The sequence below is a fragment of the Indicator indicator genome, chromosome 6 (genome assembly GCF_027791375.1).
Source record: "Indicator indicator isolate 239-I01 chromosome 6, UM_Iind_1.1, whole genome shotgun sequence".
Classification (NCBI taxonomy): domain Eukaryota; kingdom Metazoa; phylum Chordata; class Aves; order Piciformes; family Indicatoridae; genus Indicator; species Indicator indicator.
The window spans coordinates 30399065-30418038 of record NC_072015.1 but is presented as its reverse complement, the minus strand read 5'-3'; the positions used below and the strand labels follow the sequence as shown (position 1 = coordinate 30418038).

Genomic DNA, 18974 nt, shown 5'->3' with positions numbered 1-18974 from the left:
CCAGAGGAGCAAAGAATATTTGATAAGGGCTGACCAAGACACTTAAGTTTTATTAGCAGCACATAAATGGAAAGCAATTCTTGAAAACACAGTCCAGAGAAACCTGCTTGCATCCTCATTTGGTGCCCTCAAGTTGTATCAGGGAAGGCTTAAGTGGGATATTAGAAGAAAATTCTTCACTGATGGGGTTCTCAAACACTGGAATAGGCTGCCCGGGGAGGTGGCTGAATCCCCATCCCTGGAGGTGTTTCAAAGAGGCAGAGATGTCGTGTTGAAAGATATGGTTTAGCACCAAACTTGGTAGAATTAGATAATGGTTGGACTCAATAATCTGAAAGGACTTTTCCAACTCAAACGATTCTTTGATTCACCTCAGCCCTCGACAGTCAGGGCAGGGCTTTTACACGGTTTTCACGGAGGACTTGAGTAGCAGCCTCATATTAGTTCCTCCAACAGACTCCAGATCTCCTGTCAAAACAAAATAAAACGATTATGAATAGGCACCGCTTTTCTATTCTCTTCTATTAATCCCTTCCCCGTCCTGGTGTCTCAGGGTAGCGCTGGGGCAGGGGATAGCGAGGAGGCTTCCCTCGGGGCCCGGCTGCTTCCCTCAGGGCCCCGTCCCGGCTGGGCAGGTAACCACGGCAGTCTCCACTTCTTCTCCGGCAGCTTTCACAGTGGCAAAGTTACCGAGGATCGCTTAGCTGAGGTTTTTCTCTATTCTTAAAATGTATTTATGTATTTTCCACGATTTTTCCTTCTCTTTACCTGCTGCTCCGGGAACTTTTCGATGTAGACCTGCCAGGGATGGAGCCACCTTCTCTGCAACAAAGCCACTTTCGAGACAGAGGAGAGAAAAAGGGAGGGTGGAGGGATGGAGCCGGGAAGGTTTTTCCTCCGCAGGCGACAAGCGACAGGCGACAGCCGTTGCCCGGAGCCCTGGCCGCGGCCAGCCCGCCTCGCCTCGCCCTCTAGTGGGGCAAAGCGTTGGCGCCGGCGGCTGGGCGTGACTTTCCTCCGTTCCCTCTAGCCTGCCGGGGGGGACCGAGAGTCAGTCAGGGAGCCGAGCTAAACCGGGACTAACGGCGGTGCTGGGTGACGAGAGTCTGGCGTTGACGGTGTCCCCGCTTCCCCGACAACCCACCTCAGGGCAGCGGGGGAGGCGAGAGGTGTCCCGCGCGGATCCCCAGGCTGAGGGCAGCGGCGAAGCTGAAGGCAGACGGGCAGCCCCAGGGTGCTTCGTAGCCCTTTTCTACCCGGTCTTCAAAGCGAGGATCGGGGAAAACAGCTCTGCGAAGGGGACCAAGGGGGGAGTCCGGCTCCCCCCACCCCTCTCTCCCCCAGTGCCTGGAGAGAGGGGCGAGAAAGGGGAGCCTCCTACTTTGACAAACACTTTGGCACTTTGCTGGATCCGGAGCAGAAGAAGGTGGAAATATGGGGAAAGTTGGAACTTGCTTGGTTACTTTGGCTGGACTTTTGCTGGCAGCTGGAGCGGAGACGTTCACAGGTAAGGAACCGCTTTGCCCGCCCTGGGGACCAGACATCTCTCCCGGGCGTGAATAGTTGGGGGTGATCAGGGGAAGCGCTGGCATTTCGCATTCTCTTGCCTTTTGGTTTGTGGGGGTTTGGGTTGTTGTTATTTTTTTTTTTTTATTTCTCCGTCCTCTTGGTGGGGCTGACACCGGAGCTGAGGTGGAGGAAGGGAAAGAAAAAAGCGTCCCAAGAAGGCGGACAGGAAAGCACCGGGCTGCGCCGAGGGAAAGACGAGGGCAGGGCTGGAGGGACGGACGGACGGGCGGGCGGGACTCGGCATTGCTCCGACGTTTCGCTGACTTTCCCGAAAGTTTCCAGTTGCCCCGGCGAGGGAAGAGGAAGGGATGAGGTGGTGAGGAGTCACTGGGCCCTCTCCTCTGACAGGAGGACGGGCAAAAGAGATCTTGCTGTACTTCCCCTCTGCCCTCCCTGCCTCACTTCGCCGCTTTCCCCCCCCCCCCTCAGTCACCCCCCGGGAGCTCTTTGCCCTTCGAGCTGTCCGGAGGTAAAGCCCTGTCCTCTTGTTTTATGCATCCCCCCCCAGATCATCACCTCAGAAGGCAGAGTGTGAGCTGCTTGAGTCTGAGGGGTGTCAGGGTTCACATCCAACGAGGAGCCCGGCAAAACGCTGTATCGACCGCATTTTTCTGTTGCCTGATGTCCAAGAACTGCTGCTGGTGATTATAGAATCGTTTCGGTTGGAAAAGACCCTTACGATCGAGTCCTGCCACTATCTAACTACTAAATCTGGAATGGACACCGATCTTGGTGTCGAGTCCCCTTGCCTACACCCCTGTCCTATTTCTATGTTGAAGAAACCCGTAATTTCAGACAGAAATTTAGGTTGTGAAATAGTTCCGCATGCTTCGCTGCAAAGAGTAACTTCAGGGGTATTCTTTTCTTTGTTTTTGTTCTTCTTGTTTGTTTGTTTTTCCCTAACGTGAAGTTAGTGTAAAGCACGTTAAATTGAAGACAGATGGGCTTCAGTTCACAAGAAGTCTGCTTTGATCTGGTGGGAAGCAATACTTTTGACTTTTTCCTTATTGCTCAGGCTGCAAGAGTTGTTTATATTCTGCATGTTACATGTTGCTTCTTTGTAGCACTGTAGCCAAAACCAAGTTTTATGGCTAAGAATTGCTAGTCTGCTTTTAAACTTTGTCAGATTGGAAAAAAAATCTGGGTTTATGTTGAGTTCCAAGGAAATCTTTTTACAGAGATGCAGCTGCGTTTCCCCTCATTTCTCTCCAGTGTTTTTATTGTGGATGAGGCAGAAGATTCCTGAGCAGAAAACTGTTTTGTGCCGAGGTGGTATATAACAATGAGGAAATCTTTTTCCAAACAGCCCTGTTAGGATGAAGCCATGCTCTGGGGTGAATTATGGACCTGAACTCATGTATATTACCCCTATAACTCATTAGCATTAGAAGTCAAGCTCCAGACTTCAGCATGAGCTCCTGCTTTATTAAGATAAATCCATAACTCATTGCTGACCTGGGTGAACTGCCTTACTTCTTGTTTCAAGTTAAGCTGGGGCAACCATTCCTCTCCTGGATGCTTAAATAACTGAAATGTGTGCCACACACTGATGCTGTATAAGGGTCAGTGTTTAAGTGCCGTTCATGTTGCTGAAGAACAATCCCATATTAGTCATATATTTCTATCTGCTGTATTCATTTCCATTGAAAGAGTTGTGATATAAAACATCATTCTGAGGTGACCTGTGCATGGTGTTATTCCAGAGGTGCAATTCAAACCCTTCCCCAAGCACAGAAAAACAGAAGCTGTGATTTACATACCTCAAAGTGTGGCATGACATGAAGAACCTGGCCTCCCTTTTTCATCTGTGTGCATCTGAACATGTGTGTTAAATATTGAACACAAAGATTATTTCTGAAGCTGTGCATATAGGTTCTTTTAAAATATTGATTCCTGGAATAAAACTGATAAAATTCCCATTTTTGTACTTCTCCATGTTAATTTAAGTGTGTGCCTGGGAATATATATATATATATTTTTTTTTTCCAGGGTGAGGGGTGGGGTGTGTATGGAATTGCTTTTGTTAAAAGCTTAATGCATTGGTGTCATGGACATTAAATGACAGAAAAATCTGCTCTTGAGTTGGGTAGTTACCTTATGTAGTAGCTGCCCCTTGTTGCAGGTGGCAGTTAAGTGGCTTAACCTATAATAAAGTGGAAAAACAAACAGGAGAATAAAAAGAAACAAAATCCAACTCCACACATACTCTAAGAAAAGAATAGCAGTGAGCAAGTTAAGTCATTGTTGGCATTTAGAATCCTATTTTTATTTTTACACTTTCCTAAAATGATTTGGTTGTAGAGGTTGGGTTTGAATGTTAGCGTCAGCTATTGTTCCTTAGTTATAAAATAATCTTTCAGTAAGATCAGATCTTGGCTTTTTAAGGCCTGGGAGCTTTCAGGTAATCTTTGGAAAGCAGCTTAACAGTTAATAACAATGAGATTTTTCTCCGACCCTTTAACTAAGGAATTTCAAATTCTGGATTCAGCAGTTCAAGGAGCAAATGGTTTGAAGAATTCAAACTGATGTTGCTAAAAAACATTGTCTTAAATAGACAGTGCAGCTTAATTTATTTTAAAGTAGCTGGGATCGTTCTGCAGGAGTATTTTTTTCCTTGTAGTTGTGGGGTTTTTCCTTTAGTTTCTTTCTGAGAAGAGGTGACACACCAAATTCAGCTGATCTTTGCTGAGAATTCCGAAGTAAACGTTACTGAGTGGGTCCATGTGAACACCAAAAGCTGATATGACACAAGTTCCTGTCCTACAAAATGCCACCTGGCTCTGCCATGTTCCTTCTGCTGTCTCCCTGGTAGATTATTCGGGCTAGGGAAAGCAATCCACTCCTGTGAGGGATTGAGGGCAAACAGAGAGATCGGGAAACTTAGAAGGCCAGTTGTAAGACTAAATATTAGCCCTTCAATAAAATGAAGGCTCTGGGTGAGGTGAGTTCTGTCAAATACCCAAGCAGGGAAAGGCAAGGAGATGTGGACTAGAAACGGGAACTGGAAATGGTGGTTTTGTGAGGAAATCGTGGTCGCATAGACGTAAACCTGCACACGGCCGGAATGCTGACAGCGCTGCCGCTTGCTTGTCACCTGAATCAGGCTGAGAGAAGGGCTGTTGAGAGGCTGGTAGGTTCTCTTTTGCTGTAGGAAGCCATGGGGTTGTGTATCGACACACTCTTCTGTAAGACTGGTTTGAAAAGTCTTAGTTTTCCTCTGAGAAAGGATGAGTGCCTGTTGCAGTGAGAAAGACACAGATAGTAAGAGGGACTAAAGGTGCTCATAGGAGGCTGCTAACATCGAACCATGCTCCAGGGCTATTGATGAGCCTGAGGAGAACAGGAGAAAAAGCTCTGCACGAATAGCAAAAATTACTCTTCCTATTGACTAGTAAAGGTTGTACACACAGAATAATAATACTAAAGCTGTTTCATGGATTAAAATCACAAAACCCTGCCTCCTGAATAGATATTGTGCCTTAAATGCCTTTATTTTTGGAGGTAGGCATTCCAAAAAACAATCCTCTTTTCTACTTTTGGAGGTAAGGAAGGAGCTTGAGACACTGAAGTTGAAACTTTCAGTGCTGATGCTGATAGTTGATGACTACGGGAAGGAAGGAGAAAAAGAAGGAATATAGGTTAAGTCTACATAGGTCCTGTCACAGTTGAAATGAAGCCCCTAGCAATCAAGGCAATGTATAGCAGAAAGCCCTACAGCATCTTTTTTGTATCATTAACTGTGTTTAAAGAGATTTCTCAGAGTATTCAGTATCTCTAGAAATCTTTAATAGCTCTTCTGATTAGTTCATCAGCAAAGAGCTTCAAGGGTGGTTCTAGCTCATTGTAACAAATTCTGCTTTTGCTTGCATTGCTTATTCCACCTGTTTTCCTTCCTCTCCACCGATCCATCAAATCTGTATCCCCATGCTTCCTAAGGGAAGTAACATATGCCAGGGAAAACGTGGCTTTATTAGACGCAGTTGTCAGTTCAACAACAAAACTATTCCAGTTATAGTTTGTAATGTGGATTTGTCTCACTAAGAGCTGTGGGGAGATGTGCTCAAATCAAGCTTCTTACTGTCAGGTGAATGACTTGATTTGTGTTTTACACCTAAAAGTGTTCACAGAATCCCAGCATGGTGGGGATTAGAAGGCACCTCTGGAGATCATCTAGTCCAACCCATTGCTGAAGATGGATCACACACAGCAGGTTGCCCAGGATCACAATGTCCAGATGGGTTTGAAATCTCTCCAGAGAAGGAAACTTCACAACCTCTCTGGGCAGCCTGCTACAGGGATCTAGCATCCTCACAGCAAAGTTTCTCCTCGTATTCAGAAGGAACTGCCTGTATCCTGTCTGTACTCATTGCCCCTTTTCCTGACACTTGGCACCACTGAAAAGAGAATGGCTTCATCCTCTTGACCACAACCCTTTAGCTATTGCTGAGCATTGATCAGATCCCCTCTCAGGCTGCCCTTCTCCAGGCTAAACAGCTCCAGGTCTCTCAGCTTTTCCTTCTCACAAAGATGTTCCAGCCCCCTCAGCATCTTTGTAGCCTCCCCTGGACTCTCTCCAGTAGTTCCTTTTCTCTCTTGAACTGGAGATCAAATCTGGACACAGTACTTTAGATGTGGCATCACTAAGGAAGAGTAGTGGGGGAGGAGAAAATTTTTGTGTTTAAAATAGTTCAGCAAATTAATGGAAACATGCTGAAGAATCAGTTTCTAAGTATGGCTTTTTTTTTTCCTTTTTTTTTTTTTTTACCATTTCATAGAAACAGGTGAAATAATTTGTGTTCCCCAGTAAAGTGGGACACACAATAGAAAGCTTCAGGTGAAAATGAGAGTCTGGGTTTTGGAAGTGGCCCTGTTTGTCTAAAAAGAAATTATGTGTTGTGTATGTGGGTTGAATTTTAAAATTTTCTTTATTGAGCTATTTTGGTCTTGTTCTGGTGTGTAATTTTGGAGAAAATAGTGTATTCAGTGCTCACAGAAGTTGCCAGATTGACAGCTCGAGAGAGCAAATCCTCAGGCAAATGACATGTTAGAACAGAGCGAGTAAGCTCCAGAACTTCATCTCACTAACATCATCATTTTTGAGTTTAGTTTGTACTGCTCATTTCAACCAGGGAAAAATCTCAGGTGCACATTTGGGGCAACAAAGTCCAGTCATGTTATGGGGTCAGGACCTGTGACCTGATCCTGGATTTCACACGTTGCAACTTTACCCCTCTCAAGTGGTGTTTCCTTTAGGATATTTATTGTGTTTAAAGCTCGTTAGTGACACTGTCAGGCACTTATTTGAGGTTTAGCCACATCCCTACGTTTTAAAGGTGTTTCAACAGAAAACAAAATGCAACTATAAACATTTCCACTCCTCCATTTATGACTCCTGTGTAAGGAAGTGAAAGAAAATTTTCCCCAGAAACAAATTACTGGTTGATGTGTGAATGCAGCTGAATTTTCTGCTTATTCTCTGCAGGAAAAAATTAAGACTTTCCCTTTTATTTCTTTCAATTTTGCCAATAACTTCCAGATCTATGTTTCTGATTTGATGTGTCGCGTTTTCAACATGTCAGAAAGAATGTCAAGAAAGCAAAACCCATTTAGATCATGTGGTTGTGCATTTAGGGGAGAAAGAACACCCCCACAAGTCTAGCAATAAAATTTCCTGTCTCTCTTTATTCACCCCACGATGCTCAGATGCTTCTTTCTGATTTTCCTGCTGCCTTCATGAATTCAGCTTGCTGTGATCTGCTGCTGATCACTAGGTGTAGCTGCATCTCCAACTCCCCTTTTCAGAGCACGGAAAGAGGAAGGGCTGTAAGCTGGAGAGAAGAAGGGCTGTAAACTGGGCTTGATGGGAACAGGGAGCTGGGGAGGTGTGAAAAACCACAATGGATTTTTTGGACCTAGGGAATTTGAATTTATTGGTGGCTTGTTTGTAGAGGTTTGATTATAACACAAATCAACTTTTAATTATTTTTTAAAAGGCTGAGTTCAGTATCTGTGTTAGCATTCAACAGAGGGGTGAATGAATGCTCTAAATAACAAAAATGCATTAAAAATGCATGAAATGATAAAAATTACAACTCCCATGTGATTTAAATGCAAGGTTATTGCTATAGGGGTCAGATAAGGTTATATCTTAGAATCACAGAATGATTTTGGTTGGAAAAGACCTTTTAAAATCATTGAGACCAATGGTGTGAAGCCATGTCGCTCAACACCACAGCTACATGGCTTTAAAATACCTCCAGGGATGATCCTGCTTGGGCAGAGGCATTGAATCCAATGATCTCTGGAGGACCCTTCCAATCCCTAACATTATGATTCTATGGGGTTTCAACCACTTCACTGGGGAGTCTCTTCCAGTGTTTGAGAACCCTTTCAGAGAAGAATTTTCTTCTTATATCCAAACTAAACCTCCCCTAGTGCAACTTGAGGCTCTTGCCTCTTGTCCTGTCACTTGTTACTTGGGAGAAGAGACCAACCCCCACCTCACTACAGCCTCCTTTCAGGTCGTTGTAGAGTGAGAAGATCACCCCTCAGCCTCCTTTTCTCCAGACATGCATGACATGAGGAGCAATTCCATCTTCAAAAGGGCTGTCAAGCCCTGGAACAAGCTGCCCAGGGCAGTGTTGGAGTCCCTATCCTTGGAGGGACTTAAAAGCTGTGTAGACATGTGCTGAGTGACATGGTTTAATGGTGACCTGGCAGTGCTGGATAAACAGTTGGACTCAATGATCTTAAAGGTCTTTTCCAGCCTAAATAATTCTATGTCTCTATGATCTTTGCACATATTCATTAATAACATTACACTTAATCATTTTTTCCCCTATGAAATGATGCAATCCCATCATTTTCCTGTGTGTGTGTGGTTTTCCCTTTCCTTCCCACTCCATGTGCAGTCTGGCCTGTTTCACAGAGCAGTAAATTTTGTTACAGCAGGGGTTTTATGAGGGGGAGATTGGCTCTTTTTTCCCCTTCTTTTTATTTTATTTTTTTAATCTTCTTTACTGTTAAGTGATTATAAAGCTCTTCTCAGCACTGCTTTGTTCATCACAAGAAACGTGGTTGTGCTCTGGAATAGCTGATAGCTAATTACCTTTTTCATCACTTCAGCTCTTCATCTTGTAAGAGAATGAAACAGAGCACCACATGCCCCTGTTAGGGTAGCTATTGGGGCTTTATTTTTGTTTGTTTCTTTTAGCTTTACAGCAGAGATATTTTGGGGACCTTTCCAGAAAGATCATGCTGTATCACCCTGAATTTTAACATCTCTTTTAATCCCTAACTTTAAAATCAGGTGTCATTTAGACTCTTATTTTTGATAGTGAAATACCAGATAAAATACTTCTATCTGCAGCCCTTTATTTTAATTCTGTAGGGGACAAAGTGAGGCTGGGGAAGTGAAAGAACTGTTTAGTTGTGCTGCTAAGATTCTAAAGTAAAATTAAGGAGGATATTACAGGAGTTTTTTTGCACCTTCAGGTGGATTGATAATGGAGTAGCTATGTCTTGAGGCTTTCATGATTAAGATGTTCTTACAGGTAAATGGAGAGGGGCTTTTCACATTTGCTTTTCTGGTGATTATAGACTAGAGTGAGTAAACAATTTAACAGAGTCACAGGATGGTAGGGGTTGGAAGAGATCTCTGGACATCATCTAGACCAACCTCTCTGCCAAAGCAGTGTCACTCACAGCTGGTTGCCCAAGATAACAATGTTCAGGTGGGTTTGAAATCTCTTCAGAGAAGGGGAATCCACAACCTTCCTGGGCAACCAGCTCTGGGGCTCAGGCACCCTCACAGCAAGAAGTTTTGACTCCTGTTCAGATAGTATTTCCTGCATTCCTGTTTGTGCTTGTTGCCCCTTGTCCTGTCACTGGGCACCACCAAAAAGAGTCTGGCCCCATTCTCTTGCCCCTCACACTTTAGCTCCTGCTGAGCATTAAGAAGATCCCCTCTCAGGCTGCTCTTCTCCAGGTGAAAGAGCCCCAGGTCTCTCTTGCTTCCTCCCAGTTTTATATCAAGAATTATATTTCATGGGACTTTCTGTTCAGCCCATTTGAAAATAATTACTGGAGGAAACCACTCTACTGGACACAAATAAAGACACAGAAGGAAGGTACCTTTGGGGACCACCTAGTCCAATACCCACCTCCCTCCCCACCCCACCTCACCCCCAGTCTCCCTTGCTAAAGCCAGGTCCCCCAGAGCAGGTTGCCCAGGTGGATTTGGAGACTCCTCGACCTCTGTAGGCAGCCTGCCCCAGGGCTCCAGCATCCTCATATCAAAGAGATTTCCATCCATGACATGAGCATTTCTGTTCTTGTGTGTGTGCTTGTAATCCATGGACTAAATCATGCCTGTGTCTTAAAGTTTTGATCATCAAGGTTCTGTAGTTCCAGAGGTATGCAGAGGAAAATAATTCCTGAAAAAAAGGATGTTACATGAGTCACTCTGCTTGAGATCTAATCTAAAGCAATTCACATTGTCCTTTACCTATGAATTCCCACTTATTTTACTACTGCTGTCAGAAGAAATTCTTCCCTGTGAGGGTGGTGAGGCACTGGAACAGGTTGTCCAGGGAAGTTGTGTGGCCTCTAAGCCTGGATGTGTTCAAAGCCAGGCTGGATGGGGCCTTGAGCAACCTGGTGTAGTAGGAGGTGTCCCTGCCCATGGCAAGTGGGGTGGAACTAGATGATCATTAAAGTCCCTTCCAAACTTCCATGATTCTATGATTTTCATATTTGTGGCTTTTAACTGTTTTAATAAGCACTTGAAAACACCTGAAACTCAACTGCCATCTGCATGAACTCTGTCAAGCCCCAGATAAGACACAACTGTTTCCTCAGTAGTTCTGTGGTGCAGTCACTGTCTCTTAGGTGAAAAGATTGCTTTGATGATCACTTTTTGCACATTATCGCTATTTTAGTAGTTTAAGATCTCTTTTACTTAACTGTTTTTTGATTTGTTGTGCAATCTTAACCAGGAAATTATTTTCTCCCAGTGGAATGTCCTGAACCTGGGAATTGTTCCCATGTTGGAATGAGGTAGCCTGCCATGAATCATACCACTGGAGCACAGCATGACAAAGACACACAGATGTTTTACCTCCTGTTGTCATCACCAGTTGCTTAGTGATCAGAACTCATACACAGGTGTGGGAGACATGGATTGTGACATGGGTGAGGATCTTCACAGTGGTTTTTTGCTTTGTTTTGGCCTATAGGGCCAAAGGTGACAGTTCAGCACTCCCCAAGTTATTTAGAGCCCTCTACAGAATTCACTTGTTACAACCTGTGACTTCACTTTTCCCTAGAAACTCAACAATTCCTTAGATGTTGTGACACATTAAGGAGATAAAGACACTTGTAGACATTTCCAGGAGGTATAGCACTTGGTGGGGTAGTTCTTCATGGCTGAGAATGGTTGTAGCTGTGTTTTTTTTCTCTTTAATGTTACCTTCTCTGTGTTCTGCAGAGGAGATGATTATTTCACAAAGCACCACGTTCAACACTTGAGTTCTGCACTTTACATAACACATCACTTAAGCTGTTTTTCATTTTACCTTCTGCAGAGACAGCTCTTACTGAAGTATTTCCTCAGTTATGTAAGATAAATTGCTGTCCCATTAATAATTCTATGGAATTGTGCAAATAATGCTCTCTTGCTGTGTCTGAGAAAGACGATGAAGCTGGTGAAGGGTCTAGAGCACAGCTGAGGGAATTGGGGTCATTTAGCCTGGGGAAAAGGAGGCTGAGAGGATACAACCTCACTTTCTGCAACTCCCTGAAGAAAGGTTGTAGTGAGGTGGGGGTCAGTCTCTTCTCCCAAGTAACAAGTAACGGGACAAGAGGAAACAGCCTCAAGTTACATGAGGGGAAGTTTAGGTTGGACATGAGGAACAACTTCTTCCCCGAAAAGGTTATCAAGCCCTAAAACAGGCTGCCCAGGGAAGTGGTGGAGTCCCTGCTCCTGGAGGGATTTAAAAGCCATGTAGATGTGGTGCCAAGGGACATGGTTTAGTGGTGACCTGGTTAATGGTTGGACTTGGAGATCTTGAAGATCTTTTCCAGCTGAAACCATTCTATGATTCTATGAGAGGTGTCATCTTTATTCAGTCCTGGCTTAGGAGAACATATTTGCAAATCACTTACAGATCCAGAACCAGCTTTTTTTGAGGTTAGGTCTGTGGTGAGTGTCAGGGGAAACCAACAAAACCAAAACATGATTGAAGTAAATATTTATTTAAAACCTTAGAGGTTGAAAATGAGGAATGGAAACCTGTGTGTTACCCAAGATTTTTACTTTCTGTTTGTAGTGACAGCAAAGCAAATGGATTGAAGAGCAGGTATAAAGTTCATGAGGTGTGTTTTATTTGTCTTTCCTTTAAGAATTGTTGTTAGAATTGCCTACATAAATCCAGGCTAGTAAGGGATTGATGTGAATTAGCCCAGCTTTTTCACTTGGGGCTTTGGAAAACACTGGAGTTTGTTTGCTTTATTTATTTAAGAGTGTTTGAGACAAGCACACACCCTTTAGAGCAAATAGGCATTGAAATTGCATAGGGCCCAGGAGCCCCAGACAAGTTGAAATAGACTCTTGACAAATAAAAACCTGGCAGCAGCATCAGACATGGGTTGGGGGTTGAAACGAATCTCTCAAGACACTTCAGAACTGGATCTCTACATGTAAAATTGCTTAGCAGAAAGTCAGTTTGCCCACTAGATTTTCTTACTTCTTTGCATCCTGAATATTGAGGACTAGAAGCTTCTAATGTGGACAACATTTACAAGACCACAAAAAGGTGTGAACCTAAAAAGCCTTAAAAACCCCTTTAGGTTGCAGCTCACTGCTAAAGATAAGGATTATCCGTGCTGGGAAATGAAATGGAAATAGCCCCTTAAGAATAGTATTTCCCAGCTGCTTCTGTTGTGTTTTCAGCTGTAGACAAACATGCTCCTGTGCTTTGTGGGTTGCTTCACTGACACATCCATTGCTGCATATGCACTTCGGACTTACTCAGCTATACCTCCCTTTGTCATGTAGCGGAGTCCTGAGCTGCAGATTGTAGTTCTGTGTTGGGAGTAGGGATGAAGCCTTAAGTATTTCATCTGTTCAGACTGCAGTGTTCAGACAAAGACTCTCTAGGTTTGGTCCAGCTGTAATGCCAAAGTCAAAGAACCACAGAATAGCAGGGATTGGAAGGGACCTCTGGAAATCATCTGGTCCAGCTCTCTTGCTAAGGCAGGGTCCCCCACAGCAGGTTGCCCAAGACCACAACGTCTTGGTGGGTTTGAAATCTCTCCAGGGAAGGAGATTCCACAACCTCTCTGGGCAGCCTGCTCCAATGCTCTGGCAACGTCACAGGAAAGAAGCTTTTCCTCATGTTCAGTTGCGACCTCCTGGGTTTCATTTTGTGCCTGTTGCCCCTTGTCCTGTCACTGGGCACTACTGAAAAGAATCTGGCCCATCCTCTTGACCTCCATCCTTTTGATACTGCTGAGCATTGAGAAGATCCTCTCTCAGCCACCCCTCCAGGCTAAATAACCCGAGGTATCTCAGCCTTTCCTCATCACAGAGGTGTTCCAGTCCCCTTGGCATCTTCATAGCCTCCTCTGGACTCTCTCCAATAGTTCCCTGTCTCTCCTGAACTAGGAAGCCCAGAACTGGACCCAGTACTCATGATGTGTCCACAGTAGGGCAGTTAAGAGAGAGAGCACAACTTCCCTCAGCCTGCTGGCCACACTCTTCTTAATGCATCCCAGAGGACCCTTGGGCATCTTTGTCCTGAGGGCACATTGCTGGCTCATAGTGAACTTGTTGTCCAGTCACTTTACTTGGAGTTCCTTTCCAGCAGGTCAGCCCCTCACCTGTACCAGTGCAAGGGGTTATTCCTCACCAGGTTCAGGACCCTATGCTTACCCTTGTTGAATTTCATGAGGTTCCCCCCTGCCCAGCTCTTCAGCCTGTCCAGGTTTTGCTGAATGGCAGCACAATCTTCTGGATGTTTCAAGTGGAATTGGAGAACATAAATTTTGACCTTGTTCTGGCATCAGTTGGGAATTACTTCATAGGTTTTGGATATGTGGGATGGGTTACAGTTTAGACTGCAACACAGAAGCTTGTATTTTGAAAGTTGCTGCTTGCCTGTCAGTTCTGTTGTATTCTTAAGTCAGTTTCTGATGTGAAGCCCAAACTCAAGGAGTTTGTAATGAAAACTGTTGGTAAATTTGAAGGTCTCAGTTTCAAAATGAGTATAAACTCACTGCTTCCTGAATTGGACTCTGTTAAACCTGCTTCAGTGAAGTAGCATCTGACAGTCTTGTTTGCTTCAAATCACTGCTTGTAGTGGGTGAATCAGTTTTGCAAACCACACTCTGGGAACCACTCACTTGCAGTGAAGGAGAAATTGCACATTACCAGAACTCTCCCTGCTCAAGCGTTCACCAACTTCAGAGTGCTGAATCTGCAGCAGTGCAAAATTTATTTGGGCTTGTATGCCAGAATTAGATGCTGTGGCTTTCAGAACCTTTGGGAGCAGAACTGCAAAACCCTTGGGATCTATGTGCTTGAAACTGGCAGTGAGCAAATGCTTGCCACTCACCAGCAGCCCTATTCACATGATTCCAGGGCTTTGACTCCACACAGTGGTCTATCAATAAAAGAAAGAATTGGCCAATTACAGTAATCTGTCAGAGCTGTGTACTCTGGAATTTTGTGCAGAGTAAGAGGGAGAGTTCCTACCTGCTCTCAGTTCTCTCTAAAATTATACTTTAGTACCAGCTATTCCACAGCAAATGACATACAGAGTTAAAAAAATCATTAACTACCAAGCCACCTCTGAGGATATGCCACCTCCTGTTCCCTCTCTACTTCCTTTCCTGTGCTCATGTCTTCTCCTCATCACCATGATCCACAAAAAACATTTTTTTGTGCCTTCCTCTTCCACCTCCATCTTTTGGGAAGCTCTGACTGAAGTGAGGAGGGAGAGGTGGTGGCTCTGAGGAGGACGTCCTGAGGTCATATGGGCCATGTTGTCTTTACACTTTGGGGATCAATATGCACATTTTGAGAGCTTCTGAGGAGGTGAGACAAAGGCATGGAGATATAATTCCTGCCTGCCTGAACGTTATTCACAACAAATTAGGGGGCTTGCTTTTTTAAAATTAGTTTTCCTGAGAGAAATAGGACCAGAATGGTCCAATGCCTGTGATGACACACGTGTGCTTGTAAGTACTGTGAGTGAGGTTGGCATGGTTGAACCTGGAGAAGACAAGGCTCCAGGAAGAACTTCCTTGTGTCCTTTCAGTACCTAAAGGGGCCTGTAAGAAAGATAGAGACCGACTTGTTATCAGGGCCTGTTGTGACAGGACAGGTGGTGATGGATTTAAACTGGGAGAGGGAGATTTAGACTAGAGAGAAGGGAGAAATTTCTTACACTGAGGATAGTGAGACACTGGACCAAACTGCATAGAGATGTCCCATCTGTGGAACCATTCCAGGTCAGGTTGTTTGGGGCTCTGAGCAACCTGATCTAGTTGTAGGGGTCCCTGCTGAGTGCAGGAGGGTTGGACTAGGTGACCTCTAAAAGTCCCTTCCCACCCAAACCATTCTGTGAATCTAAGTTTAAGTCTTTGCTCAGAGAGCGTTCACACTGAATACTGCAGCAACAGCAGGAAGCGCTGGTGGAGACGGAGATGCTGGGACCGGGTCTAGATTTCAGACCAGATGGACATTATTCATAATATTATTTAGGTGTGAATGGTTTCTACGAGTGTGAAGTAAACTGATGACTGTTTATTTGCTTGCTTGCTTTTTCAAGATAAAAAGAATTAGTAATCCTGGCACTGTTTGTATGAACGCAAGCTTAAAAGCTGCAGATGAATGTGGTAGGTTTGGGATATACTCTGAAATGAATTCATTGGGGCTGGAACCCCTCTGTTGTGAGGACAGGCTGAGAGTTAGGGGTGTTCAGCCTGGGGAAGGGAAGGCACCATGGAGACCTTATTGTGGGCTTCTAGTATTTGAAGGAGGCCTACAGAAGAGCTGGACTTTCTACAAAGATGTGTAGTGACAGGACAAGGGGTAATGGCTTCACACTGGAAGAAGGTGGATTGAGATTAGACAATAGGAAGAAATTCTTCCCCATGATGGTGGCGAGGCATTGAACAGGTTGCCCAGAGAAGTTGTGGAGGCTCCAAGCCTGAATGTGTTCAAAGCCAGGTTGGATGGGACCTTGAACTAACCTGATCTAGTAGGAGGTCTCCCTCCCCATGGCAGATGGGTTGAAACTAGATGGTCTTTAAGTTCTGTTCCAGCCCAAACCATTTTTAACCTACCCAGCCTGCCTTTGAATCTTCATTTGGAGTATTTTTCTGTGCACAAAATACCATTAAGTAGTATGTGAGAGGCATCAGCTTTTCTAAATCTTTTGAGTACTGGTTATGGGGAGAAGTTTAGTCAGAGTTTTGTCTTCTCTGCGTCTGCTTCTTTTCTTAATTAATAGTTACAGTATTTATTCTATCTCTAAAGATTAAGAACATGTTTGATCCCTTATTCAAATCCCGTGGTTAAATGTATAAGATCCAACATGTGGGTTAACCTGTGTTTTGTCTAAACTGTCATGTTGATTTTGGCTAATTTAGGTGTACTACTAATGCTCACGCAGAGTGTTCTGTGCTGTTAGTGCATAGATTTAGCAGTTAAAACTCTGCTTTAGGATGAGCTCAGAAGTTCACACTCTGTACTTAGAGGGAAGATTATTAACGTGCTTTGTATTGATATCCTCGTTTGAGCTAGGCCAGAACCAATTCTGGTCAGGGATGAGACTTTTCAGCTCAGTCACTGCTCAGTGAGGACACTTTCTGAAGTTCAAGGGATATTTGCACAGACAGTGGCTGCTCCTAGCAGTGAGAGCACTGATGGGAGAGTTACTGCCAAAGGCTGGGCTGCAGAAAGGCTCTGCCTTAAACTTGCTCCTCTCTAGACCAAGGTCATGTATTGCATGTTAGAGCGCAGGAAGTCAGTATTGGCACAGGTGGGGAGAAACAGCCAAGAGAAATGACCCTAAATTGACCAACAAGAGATTCCATCTCATTCAGGATCAAGCTGAGAGATCACCAGGGTCAAGCTTCTCCTTCAATGATCAGTGTCCCAGGAGGACTCTGTCCCTTCTGCCTTTGATCCCAATTCATGTGTTCCTGAATGTCTTTCCAGAATCCAGCTCCTCAGTCTGGTTCCCATCTGTTTCTGAGTCCAGTCTGGGACTTCCCCACTGCCTGCCCCCAGCATCAGTAGTGACAATGGTGATGTGTTTGCCATGAGGTGTTGGGTCAGATTTTGCTTTGTATCTATTTCACTTTATTATTGTTCTTTCCATTCCAGCTGGTTTAGTTTATTTCCCAAACGATCAGTCTCTCTCCCTTCTTTCCTTTGGGAAGGGAGAGGGGTTCATAGAGGGCTTCTGTCACTCATCTAGTGGCCAGCTCAGCCCTGACTTTTGACAGTTCCCTATATCAGCAGGGTGCTGGCCACACTCACATCATTCTGTACAATACAGTATACCTTCTACTATGCTGAAGCTAAAGTGATCTCCTAAAGCATTCTCTTTGTCGCTCCATACTGAGAGCAGAAGATTCCTTCTTAATCCCTGTATGGCTGATGTCTCTGCTGAAGTGTTAATAGTCTAATTTGTGAGCTAAATTAGTAATTGTATTATGAGTCTAAACCTTATTAAGCCCTTTGTGTAGAATTAGATCACAGAGCTTTGGGAAGCTGAATAGTGGTTGGGTTCTGTCTCCTCTCTAATGACAGTAGCAAGTTTACTGGCATCTTTTCTTCAGAGCTGCATAGCTATGAGACTGCAGATTATTTTCTGCTGTTTTTTCAGTATCAATAAAATGTCTATTTGAGAAGCAGGGTGGCTTTGAGGATAGGTTAGGATTTGGAAGCAGAGCCTTGGATATCTGAAAGAAAGAAAATTCTGTGTTTACTTGAGGTGGGGCTATGACTGGGAATACAAAAAAGCTTACTCTGATCTTGTGTACACAAAGTGTGTAGAGGTTCAGCTATGTGGGAATTGTTGGAATCACAGAATGATAGGGGTTGGAAGGAACCTTTGAAGGTCATCTAGTTTAACCCTCCTGGCTAAAACAGGGTCACCCACGGCAGATTTCCCAGAGTTAGAATGTCCAGTTGGATTTGGAATCTCTCCAGAGAAGGAGACTCCACAGTCTCTCTGGGCAGCTTCCTCCAGGGCTCTGATACTCTCACAACAAAGATATTTTTCCTCCTGTTCAAGATGGGATCTCCTGCATTCCATTTTGTGTCCATTGCTCCTTATCCTGTCACTGGACACCACTGAAAAGAATCTGGGTCCATCTTCTTGACCTCTGCCTTTCAGATATTGACGAGCATTGGAGATCATCTCTGCTCTTCTCTAGTCTCAACAGCCCCAAGTCTCTCAGTCTTTCCACCTCACAGAGACACTCCAGTCCCCTCAGCATCTTCACAGGGTCCACTAGACTATTTCCAGGACTTCCCTGTCTCTTAAACTGGGTAGCCTAGAACTCCAGATGTGGCCTCGTTTAGGCAAAATAGAGGAGTAAGAGAACCTCCCTTGACCTGCTGGCCATAGTCTCCGTAATGCACCCCAGGGGACTCTTTGCCTTCTTGGCCACAACAGCACACTGCTGGCTCATGGTGAACTTCTTGTCCACTAGCACTCCTAGGACTTTTCTTTGCATAACTCCTTTCCTACAGGTTAACACCTTCACCTGTACTGCTGCAGGGGGCTATACCTCCTTAGGTCCAGGACACTTTGTTGAATTTCATGAGATTCCTCTGTGTCCAACTCTCCAGTCTATTCAGGTCTCGCTGTGTGGTAGAACATTCCAATGATGGGCTTCATGGAAAAAGTTTTAAAATGGCTGCAGTTACATAACAAGATGATGATTTTGTGGAGGCATGTTCCTTCAGGAGCTCAGGTCGATGAACTCAAGTTCAACAAATCACTTGAATTAGATTTTTTTGTTTGTTTGTTTCCAGAAATGTCCAGTACCCGCCTAGAGATGGAGGATACTTCCCTTATCTCATAGTTGTGCTGCTAGATTTCATGAGCACTTCTCATGTTCCTGTGCTAATCTAGGTGGGTCAGCTGGGACTATTTTCAGAGGTGATTCATGCTCTCCACTCTGTTTCACAACAGAGTCAACCAGCTAATGCAGCCTGGTCCTAGATGGAGCTGATTGCCTCCAGCGATGGATCTGTGGGTCTTAATGGATTTTAACATCACCAGCAGTACATGTTTATGTTGGTGTGGAAGATGGCTGTGGACTGTTATGTTTTTGATGCAGGAATATTGTGTCTATGGTCAATCGATTATTTTAAGAGGAAG

At 44.4% G+C, this 18974-nt stretch overlaps 1 protein-coding gene across 1 annotated transcript in view; it reads left to right on the top strand.

Annotated features, from left to right (window-relative positions):
- Positions 1 to 1373: 1373 nt before the first annotated feature.
- PTPRM (protein tyrosine phosphatase receptor type M) overlaps positions 1374 to 18974 on the top strand; it is a 515441-nt gene continuing 497840 nt past the window's right edge. Inside the window, exon 1 of the mRNA XM_054381571.1 lies at positions 1374 to 1507. Coding sequence (XP_054237546.1) covers positions 1435 to 1507 — 73 coding nt within the window. The 5' untranslated portion in view covers positions 1374 to 1434. The remainder of the gene's footprint in view (positions 1508 to 18974) is intronic.